Source organism: Scomber japonicus, chromosome 10 (genome assembly GCF_027409825.1).
Source record: "Scomber japonicus isolate fScoJap1 chromosome 10, fScoJap1.pri, whole genome shotgun sequence".
Lineage (NCBI taxonomy): Eukaryota > Metazoa > Chordata > Actinopteri > Scombriformes > Scombridae > Scomber > Scomber japonicus.
This window is the reverse complement of record NC_070587.1, coordinates 35,069,192-35,085,942: the sequence shown is the minus strand read 5'-3', so window position 1 is coordinate 35,085,942 and position 16,751 is coordinate 35,069,192. Positions and strand designations below refer to the sequence as shown.

General features: G+C 40.5%; 1 protein-coding gene across 2 annotated transcripts; it reads left to right on the top strand.

Moving 5' to 3' along the window:
- Positions 1–3,716: 3,716 nt before the first annotated feature.
- nudt17 (nudix (nucleoside diphosphate linked moiety X)-type motif 17) lies at positions 3,717–15,064 on the top strand. Of its 2 annotated transcripts, none has more exons than XM_053327036.1 (9): positions 3,717–3,741; positions 11,610–11,701; positions 11,779–11,895; positions 13,402–13,585; positions 13,711–13,736; positions 14,031–14,123; positions 14,223–14,321; positions 14,623–14,756; positions 14,840–15,064. In XM_053327036.1, the coding sequence occupies exons 2-9, from the start codon at positions 11,627–11,629 to the stop codon at positions 15,003–15,005; spliced, it is 894 nt and encodes a 297-aa protein (XP_053183011.1). In that variant the 5' UTR covers positions 3,717–3,741; positions 11,610–11,626; the 3' UTR covers positions 15,006–15,064. The 2 variants fall into 2 exon arrangements, with proteins under 2 accessions (XP_053183011.1, XP_053183012.1); XM_053327037.1 differs by having other exon boundaries at positions 3,729–3,741; positions 11,615–11,701.
- The last annotated feature ends 1,687 nt before the right edge of the window (positions 15,065–16,751 follow it).

Genomic DNA, 16,751 nt, shown 5'->3' with positions numbered 1-16,751 from the left:
TTATAGTGATGTAGTATGTAGTATTACAGTAAAAGTACTGCAGTATTATAGTGATGTAGTATGCAGTATTACAGTAAAAGTACTGCAGTATTATAGTGATGTAGTATGCAGTATTACAGTAAAAGTACTGCAGTATTATAGTGATGTAGTATGCAGTATTACAGTAAAAGTACTGCAGTATTATAGTGATGTAGTATGCAGTATTACAGTAAAAGTACTGCAGTATTACAGTAAAAGTACTGCAGTATTATAGTGATGTAGTATGCAGTATTACAGTAAAAGTACTGCAGTATTATAGTGATGTAGTATGCAGTATTACAGTAAAAGTACTGCAGTATTACAGTAAAGGTACTGCAGTATTATAGTGATGTAGTATGCAGTATTACAGTAAAAGTACTGCAGTATTATAGTGATGTAGTATGCAGTATTACAGTAAAAGTACTGCAGTATTACAGTAAAGGTACTGCAGTATTATAGTGATGTAGTATGCAGTATTACAGTAAAAGTATTGCAGTATTATAGTGATGTAGTATGCAGTATTACAGTAAAAGTACTGCAGTATTATAGTGATGTAGTATGCAGTATTACAGTAAAAGTACTGCAGTATTACAGTAAAAGTACTGCAGTATTATGAGTGATGTAGTATGCAGTATTACAGTAAAAGTACTGCAGTATTATAGTGATGTAGTATGTAGTATTACAGTAAAAGTACTGCAGTATTATAGTGATGTAGTATGCAGTATTACAGTAAAAGTACTGCAGTATTATAGTGATGTAGTATGCAGTATTACAGTAAAAGTACTGCAGTATTATAGTGATGTAGTATGCAGTATTATAGTAAAAGTACTGCAGTATTATAGTGATGTAGAATGCAGTATTACAGTAAAAGTACTGCAGTATTATAGTGATGTAGTATGCAGTATTACAGTAAAAGTACTGCAGTATTACAGTAAAAGTACTGCAGTATTACAGTAAAAGTACTGCAGTATTATAGTGATGTAGTATGCAGTATTACAGTAAAAGTATTGCAGTATTATAGTGATGTAGTATGCAGTATTACAGTAAAAGTACTGCAGTATTATAGTGATGTAGTATGCAGTATTACAGTAAAAGTACTGCAGTATTACAGTAAAAGTACTGCAGTATTACAGTAAAAGTACTGCAGTATTATGAGTGATGTAGTATGCAGTATTACAGTAAAAGTACTGCAGTATTATAGTGATGTAGTATGTAGTATTACAGTAAAAGTACTGCAGTATTATAGTGATGTAGTATGCAGTATTACAGTAAAAGTACTGCAGTATTATAGTGATGTAGTATGCAGTATTACAGTAAAAGTACTGCAGTATTATAGTGATGTAGTATGCAGTATTACAGTAAAAGTACTGCAGTATTATAGTGATGTAGTATGCAGTATTATAGTAAAAGTACTGCAGTATTATAGTGATGTAGTATGCAGTATTACAGTAAAAGTACTGCAGTATTATAGTGATGTAGTATGCAGTATTACAGTAAAAGTACTGCAGTATTACAGTAAAGGTACTGCAGTATTATAGTGATGTAGTATGCAGTATTACAGTAAAAGTACTGCAGTATTATAGTGATGTAGTATGCAGTATTACAGTAAAAGTACTGCAGTATTACGGTAAAGGTACTGCAGTATTATAGTGATGTAGTATGCAGTATTACAGTAAAAGTATTGCAGTATTATAGTGATGTAGTATGCAGTATTACAGTAAAAGTACTGCAGTATTATAGTGATGTAGTATGCAGTATTACAGTAAAAGTACTGCAGTATTACAGTAAAAGTACTGCAGTATTATGAGTGATGTAGTATGCAGTATTACAGTAAAAGTACTGCAGTATTATAGTGATGTAGTATGTAGTATTACAGTAAAAGTACTGCAGTATTATAGTGATGTAGTATGCAGTATTACAGTAAAAGTACTGCAGTATTATAGTGATGTAGTATGCAGTATTACAGTAAAAGTACTGCAGTATTATAGTGATGTAGTATGCAGTATTACAGTAAAAGTATTGCAGTATTATAGTGATGTAGTATGCAGTATTACAGTAAAAGTACTGCAGTATTATAGTGATGTAGTATGCAGTATTACAGTAAAAGTACTGCAGTATTATGAGTGATGTAGTATGCAGTATTACAGTAAAAGTACTGCAGTATTATAGTGATGTAGTATGCAGTATTACAGTAAAAGTACTGCAGTATTAAGGTAAAAGTACTGCAGTATTATAGTGATGTAGTATGCAGTATTATAGTAAAAGTACTGCAGTATTATGAGTGATGTAGTATGCAGTATTACAGTAAAAGTACTGCAGTATTATAGTGATGTAGTATGCAGTATTACAGTAAAAGTACTGTAGTATTACAGTAAAAGTACTGCAGTATTACAGTAAAAGTATTGCAGTATTATAGTGATGTAGTATGCAGTATTACAGTAAAAGTATTGCAGTATTATAGTGATGTAGTATGCAGTATTACAGTAAAAGTACTGCAGTATTATAGTGATGTAGTATGCAGTATTACAGTAAAAGTACTGCAGTATTACAGTAAAAGTACTGCACTATTATAGTGATGTAGTATGCAGTATTATAGTAAAAGTACTGCAGTATTATGAGTGATGTAGTATGCAGTATTACAGTAAAAGTACTGCAGTATTATAGTGATGTAGTATGCAGTATTACAGTAAAAGTATTGCAGTATTATAGTGATGTAGTATGCAGTATTACAGTAAAAGTACTGCAGTATTATAGTGATGTAGTATGCAGTATTACAGTAAAAGTACTGCAGTATTATAGTGATGTAGTATGCAGTATTACAGTAAAAGTACTGCAGTATTACAGTAAAAGTACTGCACTATTATAGTGATGTAGTATGCAGTATTATAGTAAAAGTACTGCAGTATTATGAGTGATGTAGTATGCAGTATTACAGTAAAAGTACTGCAGTATTATAGTGATGTAGTATGCAGTATTACAGTAAAAGTACTGTAGTATTACAGTAAAAGTACTGCAGTATTACAGTAAAAGTATTGCAGTATTATAGTGATGTAGTATGCAGTATTACAGTAAAAGTACTGCAGTATTATAGTGATGTAGTATGCAGTATTACAGTAAAAGTACTGCAGTATTACAGTAAAAGTACTGCACTATTATAGTGATGTAGTATGCAGTATTATAGTAAAAGTACTGCAGTATTATGAGTGATGTAGTATGCAGTATTACAGTAAAAGTACTGCAGTATTATAGTGATGTAGTATGCAGTATTACAGTAAAAGTATTGCAGTATTATAGTGATGTAGTATGCAGTATTACAGTAAAAGTACTGCAGTATTATAGTGATGTAGTATGCAGTATTACAGTAAAAGTACTGCAGTATTATAGTGATGTAGTATGCAGTATTACAGTAAAAGTACTGCAGTATTACAGTAAAAGTACTGCACTATTATAGTGATGTAGTATGCAGTATTATAGTAAAAGTACTGCAGTATTATGAGTGATGTAGTATGCAGTATTACAGTAAAAGTACTGCAGTATTATAGTGATGTAGTATGCAGTATTACAGTAAAAGTACTGTAGTATTACAGTAAAAGTACTGCAGTATTACAGTAAAAGTACTGCAGTATGAATATTCTACCACCTGGTGGCGGTAAAAGGCTCACGTGGTGTTTCTTAACCATCAATTAACCTCAAGAAGAAGAAGATGAAGCTTCCGTTTGACATGTGAGTGTTTACTGCAGCTCTCTACTGCTTCTGTGTTTCTGTGTTTTTATATTTCTATGTTTTCATGTTTTAATGTTTCTAGCTCGTGTTTCTCTGCGCGTGTTTGTTGAGTTCAATGTTTATATCTTCCGGTTTATGACGTAACGATGTTAAACACGAGCTGCAGTTAATATTCAGCTCACTGTTAATGATTATTTCCATTTAACTTCATCTGTTGATCACTGTCACTATTAATCTCTCAGGTGTTTGGTCGGAAAACGGTGAAAATATAATATTATCTGGTTTCTTTGACAGTAAACTGAATATTTTTATGTTATTATTTTACCTATTTTTTATTTCTTGGGTGACAGTTTAGAGCAGAGAGGTCAAACTCATTGTAATTAAAGGGCTAAATCATATATAATATCTTTACTATGATAAAACATCTATTTACTGTGAAAAAGGAGCAGTTTCAACAATATTATATAACTTTTTTTCCCGGTTATTTTTGCGCAATATCATCTATTTTAACTAAGACATGAACATATATAGCCTAATAATTATTTACATGTAATGAACTCTTTGAAATATATAAAAAGAAATCCTCATAACTAATTATAAAACTATTTATAACATAACAATCTTATTAAAACTATTAACTATAAAGTATGTAACACTTATACAAAACATATAACATTTTAAAATATATATTTTTTTATTTTTGTGCCAAAAAAGTCATCAAATTTCACAGTAAAAGACGTTTGTGGTATAATAAAAGAAAAAAAAGTAATTATTTGCACAGTGTAGCGTATATGTGGCGGTTTTATTTTGTAGGAGCGGACCGGAAGCTTGTATATTGCTGTTGCGTAATTGACTTTGTGTGACATGAAGAAGGTTAATAAAGGAGCAGCGGAGCATCGTGTTTCTCTCTGGTTTGGTTTTAATTATCTATATTATGAGGATGATTCTCTGTTAGTGATTCAGATAAAACACTTTTAATTTGAAGTTAAGTTTCTAGTTTCCTTTTAGCGTCGCGTCGCTTTGCTGCATGTTTATTTTGGTGATTCTCATAAAAGCAGATTTAAAAGGTCTCTAACCATTAACATTACAGTTTTAAAAAGACACATTTGCAAATTTTAGATTAAGATCTGAACTTACTAAGAATATTATTTACAGGCGATCTTATTGGAGATTATTTATATATAGGCTATATTTATTTAGGGCTGGGCAATATAGATATTGCACACCCTTAGTCATTATTCTGCTCTCCATTGTTTTAACTGGTGGCAGAAGTGACTTTTCCTGTTTTTAAAGGTGCATTACAGTAAAATAACGTCATGTTTCTGAACGTGCCAGACTGTTAAATACCTTTTACTCACTTTATCATTATAATAACATTACTGATGATTATTTATCAAACATCTCATCGTGTAATCACAATTTATTTGGTCAAATATATTGTAATATTTGATATTTGATTTTATCCATATCGCTCAGCCTTATATTTATAAGTCCATTTAAAAAAAAACAGATAATTACAGCAATATGACTTTATATCAAACTGATGCTTTAAAGTAGATTATTTATTAACACAATCAGATAAATCCTTCACCTCAGACTGTTTCATTCAGTGATCTTTCTGCTTTTTGACAGAAAACAAAACTAATGTGGACTCATTTATAGCACATGAGATTTATTTATACTCTTGTATCTGCATGAATGAGAATAAAGTCCCAAACTCACTAACTGGTAGTACTGTCTGATTAGCAGAGTTGCTGTTGCTAACCTTTAGCGCCTGGTCCGCTGTTACCTGTTGATCAGCTGTTGAGTGATTAGCTTAGTCGTAGCTTGTTGCTGTTGCTAACCTTTAGCGCCTGGTCCGCTGTTACCTGTTGATCAGCTGTTGAGTGATTAGCTTAGTCGTAGCTTGTTGCTGTTGCTAACCTTTAGCGCCTGGTCGCTGTTACCTGTTGATCAGCTGTTGCATGATTTGGCCGAGATGTCTTCCGTCCCGCTTCAGGAGCAGCAAACCCAAAATGACTCTTCCCCAAATGAAGAGGCGTCGGCGTCGCAGCAGGTTGAAACTTCGCCTCTCTCTGCTGCGGGGATCTGTGCATATTTCTGCTTTTTATACATTGCCTTCATTTGTCTCATTATCATGACATACTCCATCATTTACGATTTTTTTTATCCTGAGTAAAACGATGACATATATATAAACTAGGGCTGTCAAACGATACATTTTTTAATCGCGATTAATCGCAGAGTTTCCATAGTTAATCGTGATTAATTGCATGTTTAAAATCCTGTTATTTTACATTTCAAGGCAGTTTTAAGCCCATAATGTAAAGCATTTCTTACCAGAGTGTCTTAACTGGGAATCAATCACGGCTCTGCTGCGACTCCCACACTCCAAAATGGTCCTTTGGTGGAGCTGAGGCTGACTTGGCTGCACCTGGGTGTTTAGCGTGGAGGTGCTAACTCAAACTCCACGTACTCCGGTGGTAGTTAAACTCCGTTTGACACAGGTTGCATTTTACTTTTGACTTGTCAACTGAAGCGTCTGGAAGTGTTTTAAAGTTAAACAAGCCGTTCAAAAGTCCAATAGCTCTCTTACTTTCCATCAGCGCGGTAGGTTTACTGCAGGAGGCCACTTCAAAGCATAGCGCTACAGCTAGAGGTTCTGTCACTGTACTGAGCCTCCTGTTTGTTAGGGTTTCAGTGAGTCTTTAGCCTCGTTTCCACTGCAGGGACTTCAGGTTCATGTTATGGGGCTGTTGGTGCGTCTCCATAGCAGGAATCTCCACCAAAGGAGTTTTTCGGGGCTAAACCAGGCGGAGAGTTCTGGTCCTCTGAAATGAGGCCAACCAGGAAGTAACTTAGAGCTGCATTCTATCAAAAGGCCACCAGGGGGCGACCCTCTCTATACAAGTCAATGGAGAATTCACCAACTTCTCACTTGATTTCTAACCTCAGTAAACGTTTTCAAAATGTGTTTATGGTCTCAATCGCTAGTTTAAAGCCTTCTTCAATGCAGTATGATGTTCATTTGGGACATTTTGGCCTCCCTGATTTTATATGTGACGATAAAGCAGGGTATACATTAGGGTGTGGCTACGTCCTGATTGACAGGTTGATTGCCCAATGTCCTCCAGATCCAGCCCTCGTTTGGCTTCCGAGCAGCAGTCCACAAACCAATGGGTGACGTCATGGATGTTAGGTCCATTTCTTTATACAGTCTGTGGGCTAAACGAGTCCCTGCCTCCGTTCAGCCCCGAAAAACTCCCTAGTGAGGCTCGAGGTAGAGCTGCTTAATGGAAAATAATCTAAACCCACATTTATAAACTCTAATGGATTTAATCTTCATGTTAATTAATGGTGATGTTCCCTGTTGCCATGACAGCAAAGGTTTCATATCTTTAAGGATAATTTGAATCCAAACATGAACCACAGCGTCACACCTTCAAACATCTTCATCATCATCATCATCATCATGTGTGAGAGCAGCTGTTCATCAAGCCTGGAGATAATCCTTCATTAATGGCCCAGCAGTAGCTTGAGGTCGACTCAGTGCTGATTGGGTGAAGTCAAAGCAGGATGTGGCGTCAACAGAAAGCTCAAATAAGCAATGCAAATATATTTCCCTGAACCCAACAGGGAAACTCAAAGTGCTTTACATTTAGTGGAAAGAGGAGAACATAAAAAAACAGATTGAAACAAACAATAAGCTAAAACATAATGAAAGTCCTATCAGGTCCGACTCTGCTGAAGACACGACAACTTCCTGTAAAGGTCCCGCCCCCTAAACCAGGAACTTCCTGAGTGGAAACGAGGCGAACAGCAGACACATGTTCCTTATTAATGTAAATATATTAGTGTAAAAACCATATCTAGAAATACTAAAACTATTTAATATGACAGAGAACACTAAGTGGCTTATAAAAACTGTTCATATTTAGACCATAATAGGATATATCATCATTAAAACTGTAAGAATGCAACATATCTTAAAAGTTCAAAAGTTGACGTATCGGTAATGAGGCTAAAAAGTCGTGTAGATACTACGACACACAAACGTTTAACTAACATTTATTATAATATTTATTAACTAACATGGATTGTGGAGGATGAGAAACTATTTTTAATACCAAATATCACCTTAATTTACTGTAAGTGTTTGTAGTATAACATCCACTGAAGCCTTTTCTTTTTTTTAATCTATTTTAATTACTAATATTTATATTTAATTGATGAACATGTTGCAGTAAAAACATGTTTCAGGTAAATCATGAGGAGATGTTTCTAACTTCATCCCTCTTATTTTGAAATGCCTCATTAGTCTGATTTCATGAGAATCACCCAGTTAGTCCGACCTACCGAGTGTCCGAACCGCCTCATGCCTGAACTTCACTTCGATGTACTTTATTATAAAATAAATAGTTATAGAAAAACGACTGAAGCTGCAAAATGTGGACGTACGATGAGGAGCTGCTGCTGGACTACAGAGACTTCACCTGTAGAGTCCAGACTGAACTCCTGCCAACATTAACCAGACCAGAGGTGACTGTGACTATGAACCGGTGAGGATTTAACCAACTGATCAAAGCTGCTTCTCTCCTCTCGACCGGGCGGATTATACAACAGTAAAAGAGGAACTTCAGGACATTTTCTGGACGGTTTCGGAGCGAACCCTCTCTGCCTGCCTGCCTGCCTGCGTGATCCAGCCGAGAGTTTGGATAACGTAAGCAAGGTAGTGCAAGAAGCCTCGGCAGGGTTAGGGGGCTTCTGATCCGGAAGAAGCTCTGGTCATCTGGAAATGGCCTATGTCAACACAGAAGTACACCACGCTCCTCCTGGCTGGGGGGGGGGGGGCAGCCACCATGCCACACTCTGTATCTGAGGGAGGGGGTTTATACGGAGCCACAGACAGACTAACTGAAGACATGAGGGGAATGAGATGACCCAGTGGCTGGAGAGATGAATGGAAAACCTCTCACATCATGTCAGTGTGCTTGTGGAGAGTCATGCCCGCCACCCAATGGGGGGGGGGGGGGGGGGGTGTTAGTTCATCCCAGAGGTGCTGCACAGCGACCAGGGCTGGCAGTTTGAGGCAGAGACTGTGTCGACTCATACTACCTCGTGTAATCCCAAATCGGAAGGGGCGGCTGTGGTTAGGATCAGGAGGTAGAGCGGTCGTCCTCCAGTTGGAAGATTGGCGGTTCGATTCCCGGCTCCTCCAGTCCACATGTCGATGTGGCCTTGGGCAAGACACTTAACCCCAACCACCCAAGACACTTGCTCCCGCCAATGGATGTGTTGGTCACTACAGGGGAGCTCAGGCCCCCTCAGGCTCCCCATCAGGCTCCCTCAGGACCTCTCAGGCCCCCTCAGGCTCCCTCAGGTGTATTTTCTTCTCATGTGGACTATGTGGGACTATGTGAGACCGGAGACAGAGAAACACCAGCGAACGTGACAAACAGAGACCCAGCGGTCCGTCACAGGAGCAGGTCTGGTACGGCTGCATCATCCTGCAGAGGACTGTGTTACTTATGGTACTGACATTTGGCTCAGAGAGTCTCCTCTTCACTGTGATATATAACGTATCCAGAACTATAGTGTGGAAGTTATAACTGGTCTTGTGGTTCAGGGTCCGAGGCCGTTGTGTGTCATTGTCTTCTTCTCTTTTATGTGCATACAGTACGTTTACTGCATTTATACTGTTGATGGTATGTGGCCTATTTGTTTGTACTGAGTTCTCTCTTGGCTGAAAGCTTAGAGTCTCACATTTACACAGTGTTCATGTGGCAGCTGAAGTGTGTTTGTTGATGTGAGTAATAAAGGATTGCATGTTCAAGCAGCGGAGCCTCCATGTTTTTATTTTATTATCTATGAAAGTATAACCGTCTGTTACATTATGCAGGACGAAATTAAAGATGACTTACTACAGTTTTCAAATAGCAGGAGGAGCAGAGTTCAAGAAATGTGTCAGAATTAATGATGGGTCATTAAAAACTCATCGAATAATTACTTTGAGGGTCTAACTTCAACTTTTGTGCTGTGGAAGTTTTTTTTAATTGATAAACTTGAATGAGTCAGTAAGGAAGGAAGGAAGGAAGGAAGGAAAGGCAGATGAAGGAAGGAAGGAAATGAGGAAGAAAGGGAGGAAATTAATTAACTTGAATGAGTCTCTGAGCTGTGTAATCTCGTATTCAGGTTCAGTAACAGCTACTTTCAGCCACTAGGGTGAGCTCTAAGCTTCAGTGTTTCCCACACATTCATTTATTGGTGGCGGTCCGCCACTAAAGAATTACGTCCGCCACAAATAGATTTTTCGGCTTTTTTCTCGCTCATAAAATAATTATAATGGGACTCTGTCTGTGAATGTAGCTTGTCGTTACAAATCCGGGGCAGTATGTGGCGGCAATAAAACCAAAGAAGACTCACTTAATGCACCTGGTCGGCCAGAAGAAGAAGAAGACGACGACGAAGACGAAGAAGAAGACGACGAAGACGACGAAGACCGGAGGCTATCTGCTGTTGTGTGGTGGTGTCGTATGAAACAAGAGGAGCTCACGGACGTAAACAAAACAGTCACGTGTCCCACAGATGTACGTGTAGGTCAGGAAATGACGTAAACAGACCGTTTATGGTTTGTTCCGTGTGTGTTACGTTACGTGTTGGACTAAATACATGGACATATTGAGGAAAGTATTCCGGTTTTATGGAAACGGATTTCATATTTCAGCAGAATGGAGACTTGTCGAGCTGTACAGAAAGTCCTGAGTCATAAGATGATCGTTGTGGATAAAGGGAAGACTTTGAAGGTATGTAGCATTATAGCTGTTAGCTTACTTTATCTAAGTGGCTAGCCGAGCTAACCGCTAATGCTATTACGGCTGTGAGCAACTATATAATTCGTGAGTGGTCTTGAATGAATCAGGAGAATCTAAGCTTTCTAACAATGTACCGCATGAATATATATGTTGAAGGGTTGGTGTTTAAAACATTCAGAAGAACTTGTCGCTACCTCCCAACTTCCGGTCCGTCCCGTAGGCGGAACAGCGTGTTTTATGTGTCTGCAGTTCCGATCCTTCATGTTGGCTGAAACAGACAAGTCACCCTCAAACATGCTGAAACCATATTGAAGTTTGGCCTGCAGTTAGTCTTCCCTAATGTTTATGTGACAAGCTGTGAGGGGGAGCGATCATTTTCTCATTTGGGGAGAATCAAAAATGAGCTGAGGACCACACCACCACCACCACCACCACCACCACAAATAGATGCCTGTCCTGTGGGAAACACTGAGCTTGTTGAAGTACAACCTGAAACACTGAGTGAACTTTTACTGCTTTGATTCTGTAAATGGTTCCTGACCTCCATGGTTACCCAGATGAAATGTAATATTTAGAACAATAGTATTCCATTAGCTTTATTTAATATAAAAGTTATAATGTAAGATCATGCCAAACTAGTTGATATGGTGTTTTATTGACTATTTACTGTTTTTATGGTTACACCACTTAGACATTTTTACCATAATCCTCTAATATATTCTCCTTCCTTCCTTCCTCCCTACCTTCCTTCCTCCCTCCCTCCCTTCCTTTATTACTTCATTCCTTCCTTCCTTCCTCCCTCCCTTCCTTCCTTCCTTCCTTTATTCCTTCATTCCTTCCTTCCTTCCTTCCTTCTGTCATTCCTTCCTCCCTCCCCCCCTCCCTTCCTTTATTCCTTCCTTCCTACCTTTATTCCTTCCTTCCTTTTTACATCATCTCCTGACATTTTATAAACCAAACTCTTAATCAATAGACTCTAATAATAAATAAACTGTCAGGATGTGGATGTGTTTTACTTTGAAGGAGAGGTGAAGTTTCCTGTTTCCTGTGTTGCAGCTCAGGTGAGGAGCAGCATGGATAAGATGAGGAGGATCCTGGTTTATGTGTGTAAAGACCGAGCGGCTCCACAGAGAGCTCAGTTTGTTCAGGTCAGTGCAGACCGATCAACGAAGTCGTGATCCTGAGTCATGTGATCCTGAGTCATGTGTTGCTGTTGTGATGTCAGAGTTTGACGGGTCACTTCAGCGATGGCGGTGATGACGAGGTTGAGGTCAGCTGCTCTCTGGAGAAGAACCAGTTCATCCTGAGCAGAGGAGACGAAGGACGACGAGTCCGACTGAAGGTATCGATCAGCCTTAATCAATCAATTATAGATCTGCAACTATTAATCAGTTAGTTACCAACTGTTAAATTAACCGTCAACTACTTTTTAGGAAGCTTCCCCTGTCTGTGTGTAGGTGCCTGTGTTTGATTGACAGCAGCTGGAGGAGGCGTGTCTGTGTCTGTGTTTGATTGACAGCAGCTGGAGGAGGCGTGTCGGTGTCTGTGTTTGATTGACAGCAGCTGGAAGAGGCGTGTCTGTGTTTGATTGACAGCAGCTGGAGGAGGCGTGTCTGTGTCTGTGTTTGATTGACAGCAGCTGGAGGAGGCGTGTCTGTCTGTGTTTGATTGACAGCAGCTGGAGGAGGCGTGTCTGTGTCTGTGTTTGATTGACAGCAGCTGGAGGAGGCGTGTCTGTGTCTGTGTTTGATTGACAGCAGCTGGAGGAGGCGTGTCTGTCTGTGTTTGATTGACAGCAGCTGGAGGAGGCGTGTCTGTGTTTGATTGACAGCAGCTGGAAGAGGCGTGTCTGTGTTTGATTGACAGCAGCTGGAGGAGGCGTGTCTGTGTCTGTGTTTGATTGACAGCAGCTGGAGGAGGCGTGTAGGTGTCTGTGTTTGATTGACAGCAGCTGGACGAGGCGTGTCGGTGTCTGTGTTTGATTGACAGCAGCTGGAAGAGGTGTGTCTGTGTTTGATTGACAGCAGCTGGAGGAGGCGTGTCGGTGTCTGTGTTTGATTGACAGCAGCTGGAAGAGGCGTGTCTGTGTTTGATTGACAGCAGCTGGAGGAGGCGTGTCTGTGTCTGTGTTTGATTGACAGCAGCTGGAGGAGGCGTGTCTGTGTCTGTGTTTGATTGACAGCAGCTGGAGGAGGCGTGTCGGTGTCTGTGTTTGATTGACAGCAGCTGGAAGAGGCGTGTCTGTGTTTGATTGACAGCAGCTGGAGGAGGCGTGTCTGTGTCTGTGTTTGATTGACAGCAGCTGGACGAGGCGTGTCGGTGTCTGTGTTTGATTGACAGCAGCTGGAAGAGGTGTGTCTGTGTTTGATTGACAGCAGCTGGAAGAGGCGTGTCTGTGTCTGTGTTTGATTGACAGCAGCTGGAGGAGGCGTGTCTGTGTCTGTGTTTGATTGACAGCAGCTGGAGGAGGCGTGTCTGTGTTTGATTGACAGCAGCTGGAGGAGGCGTGTCTGTGTTTGATTGACAGCAGCTGGAGGAGGCGTGTCAGTGTCTGTTTGATTGACAGCAGCTGGAGGAGACGTGTCTGTGTTTGATTGACAGTAGCTGGAGGAGGCGTGTCTGTGTCTGATTGACAGCAGCTGGAGGAGGCGTGTCTGTGTCTGTGTCTGATTGACAGCAGCTGGAGGAGGCGTGTCGGTGTCTGTGTTTGACAGCAGCTGGAGGAGGCGTGTCTGTGTTTGATTGACAGCAGCTGAAGGAGGCGTGTCTGTGTTTGATTGACAGCAGCTGGAGGAGGCGTGTCTGTGTTTGATTGACAGCAGCTTTCATATCCTGTTTCCTGTCCCAGAGGCCCGCCTTCTGTCCCATCAAACACCTGTCAGTCACGGAGGCTGCAGCGCTCCCATTGGACGTCCAGCAGCGAGGAGTGGACGTGGGCGTGGCCATCCTCCTGCAGTCAGCCAATCAGAGAGTGCTGCTGACACGGAGGGCCAAGGAGCTCCGGATATTTCCAAACGTCTGGGTTCCTCCAGGTGTGTTGTTATTAGCACACACACACACACACACACACACACACACACACAGACACACAGACACAGACACACAGACACACACACAGACACACACACACTCATGTTGTTGCTTCTCTCTCTAACAGGCGGCCATGTTGAGCCAGATGAGACGGTAAATACTGAATCTTCTTTCTTTTTACAACTTCAAACACTGAACACTGTTAAACTGTGTGTGTGTGTGTGTGTGTGTGTGTGTGTGTGTGTGTGTGTGTGTGTATGTATGTATCTCTTTGTGTGTGTGTGTGTGTGTGTATGTATGTATCTCTTTGTCTGCGTGTGTCTGTGTGTGTGTGTGTGTGTGTGTGTGTGTGTGTGTGTGTGTGTGTGTGTGTGTCTGCGTGTGTCTGTGTGTGTGTGTGTGTGTGTGTGTGTGTGTGTGTGTGTGTGTGTGTGTGTGTGTGTGTAGCTGCTGGAAGCTGGTCTAAGGGAGTTAAAGGAGGAAACTGGGCTGAAACTGGAACCAGATAAAGTTTCTCCAAAAATACTGGGACTGTGGGAGGTGAGACACACACACACACACACACACACACACACACACACACACACACACACACACACACACACACACACTCTAACCAGGCTTTCTGTGCTCTGGCAGTCAGTGTATCCTCCCATGCTGTCCAGAGGTTTTCCTCAGAGACATCACATTGTCGTCTACATGCTGCTGCACTCGTCCCTCTCTCACCTGCAGCTACAGGTAACAGTCAGTGCGTGCGTGTGCGTGTGTGTGCGTGTGTGTGTGTGTGTGTGTGTGTGTGTGTGTGTGTGTGTGTGTGTAATGATGTTTACAATGGAAGTGATGGAGGACTAAACCCACAGTCCTCCTTCTGTGGAAACATGGATTATAAAGTAGATCTGAAGCTAATATGTAGCTTCAGAGTCTGAATGAGTCAAATCCTCATCTTCTATGTTTCAAAGTCTTTTTGTTACTGTCCTTGCTCACCTGACCTCTGACCTCTGACCCCTGACCCCTGACCCTTCCCGTCTCCGTCCTGCAGGCGTCTCTGAGTCCGTCTCCTGCTGAGGTCAGCGGCTGTTTGTGGGCTGACAGCCGGCTGGTTGGAGCCGTGGTGGCGGCCGTGGACGGAGCCGACGGCGAGGTTCAGCTGGACGACCTGCCCGACAACATCAGGTATCACCTAACCCCTAACCCTAACCGCCTGCTGTGACCTCTGACCTCTGCTGTGTGTAACCTCTGACCTCTGACCCCCGCAGCGTGTCCCAGGTCTCCTCAGACGGAGCTCTGAGCGACGCCTCGCTGCCACTGGCCGTGTTTGTCAGCCGAGCGCCGAGCAGTGGCCCAGACGTGGAGCGAGTCAGCACCGGGACGAAGTTCGCCCTGGAGCTGTGGCTGCAGAGCCTGGAGACCCCTGACCCCTGACCTCTGACCCCTGACCTGAGTTTGGTTCTTGTTGTTGTTTTCTTTAATAAAACACGACTGACTGAATTTGAAGCTTTTTTGAACGTTTCCTCTGAGCCACTGAAACACACACTGTCAGTATTTATACCAGGCGGGGAGTTCTGGTCCTCTGAAATGAGGCCAACCAGGAAGTAACTTAGAGCTGCATTCTATCAAAAGGCCACCAGGGGGCCACCGTCTCTATACAAGTCAATGGAGAATTCACGAACTTCTCACTTGATTTCTAACCTCAGTAAACGTTTTCAAAATGTGTTTATGGTCTCAATCGCTAGTTTAAAGCCTTCTTCAATGCAGTATGATGTTCATTTGGGACATTTTGGCCTCCCTGATTTTATATGTGACGATAAAGCAGGATATGCATTAGGGCGTGGGTGACGTCACGGATGTTACGTCCATTTCTTTTATACAGTCTGTGGTTTATACCAGCAGGGGGCGCCACAGACCAACCCTGTGATAGTTTTAGAGTCAGATACTGAAATGTAGCAGTGTGGTCAATTCAACAATATGTTAAATATATGAACAATAATACATAGTGACTATTAACAGATGCCTTCAAAATGCAGTGATTAATATGTTTAACTAGATATAAAAGCAGCATCAGGTTTGTTAAAATGTACATTTAGTATTTTGGTTGGTTTTATATCATTTAAATGACATTTGCACCATTTTTTACCAAAAGTCAGACTGAATGCTCCTGAAAATGTCAAATGGTGTAACCACAGTAGAATGATAGATATTAAATATTGTATCAGCTACAGTGTATTTAAGTAGACTTATATACTAATAATGACTTCATTTAAAACATGTAAATGTTTCCTGATCTCCATGGTAACCCAGGTTAAATGTAATATTTAGAACAATTGTATTCCATTAGCTTTACTTAATATAAAAGTTATAATGTAAGATCATGCCAAACTAGTTGATATGGTGTTTTACTGACTATTTACTGTGGAGATGAAATGAGTCTCATCTGTTAGGAAAGAAGAAACAGAAAAGTTCAGAATAAACATGATGACCACGATTTGATATTTAACAGGTTAGAGCGAGACCTGAATGTAAGAACAGGAAGCGGTGAAAGATGTGACTCCATATATGTGGGTGAAACGTGTCTGCAGACAGTGAAATGTGACTGTACATCAATGTGCATGTGACTGAACTCTTGTGGTAGCTGCTGTTTGTGGAGACTGAAAGTATGAAATGTGTGTGTGAGCCGTTTCCAGACTGCAGGACAGAAAAGAGTCTTAACTGGCTCCAAAGGGACCAAAGGGGGTCCAGGTTGTTGGTGCTTTGGTCTGTGGCTTTAAAGATCCCCTCCAGGTCAGTTTTAAGATGTAAAATACTTTGAATAAGAATTTGTGTCTGATGTGATTTTTCCACAAAAATCATCTTATTAAAATCCTTAAAATAACATCTACTCATTCTCCATCATTATTTAATATGCACATTTTCCCATTTCATTAGTTTCTCAGCTGGACTCAGTGAAGTAGGAGATGAGATGAGTTATTTTATCTTCAGTTTCTCTTTTAAATGTGTTTTTTGAAAACCAAACCAACATACAGGCGTCTGATAAACTTCTCATCATACAGCTGAGCATATTTATTCAGACTATATCAATGATCATTTATTATACTAACATTGTAATGCCTGAGCTGTGCATTAAAATGCTCCTTGATGTGAGATAATTGTGATTATTCCTGAATAACATTC

Excerpts from the sequence above, each read along its gene's own strand:
- nudt17 (XM_053327036.1), top strand. The coding sequence starts at position 11,627 with ATGGATAAGATGAGGAGGATCCTGGTTTATGTGTGTAAAGACCGAGCG. Across the intron at positions 13,737-14,030 it reads ATGTTGAGCCAGATGAGACG|CTGCTGGAAGCTGGTCTAAG; the intron begins GTAAATACTGAA and ends GTGTGTGTGTAG. Across the intron at positions 14,322-14,622 it reads TCTCTCACCTGCAGCTACAG|GCGTCTCTGAGTCCGTCTCC; the intron begins GTAACAGTCAGT and ends TCCGTCCTGCAG.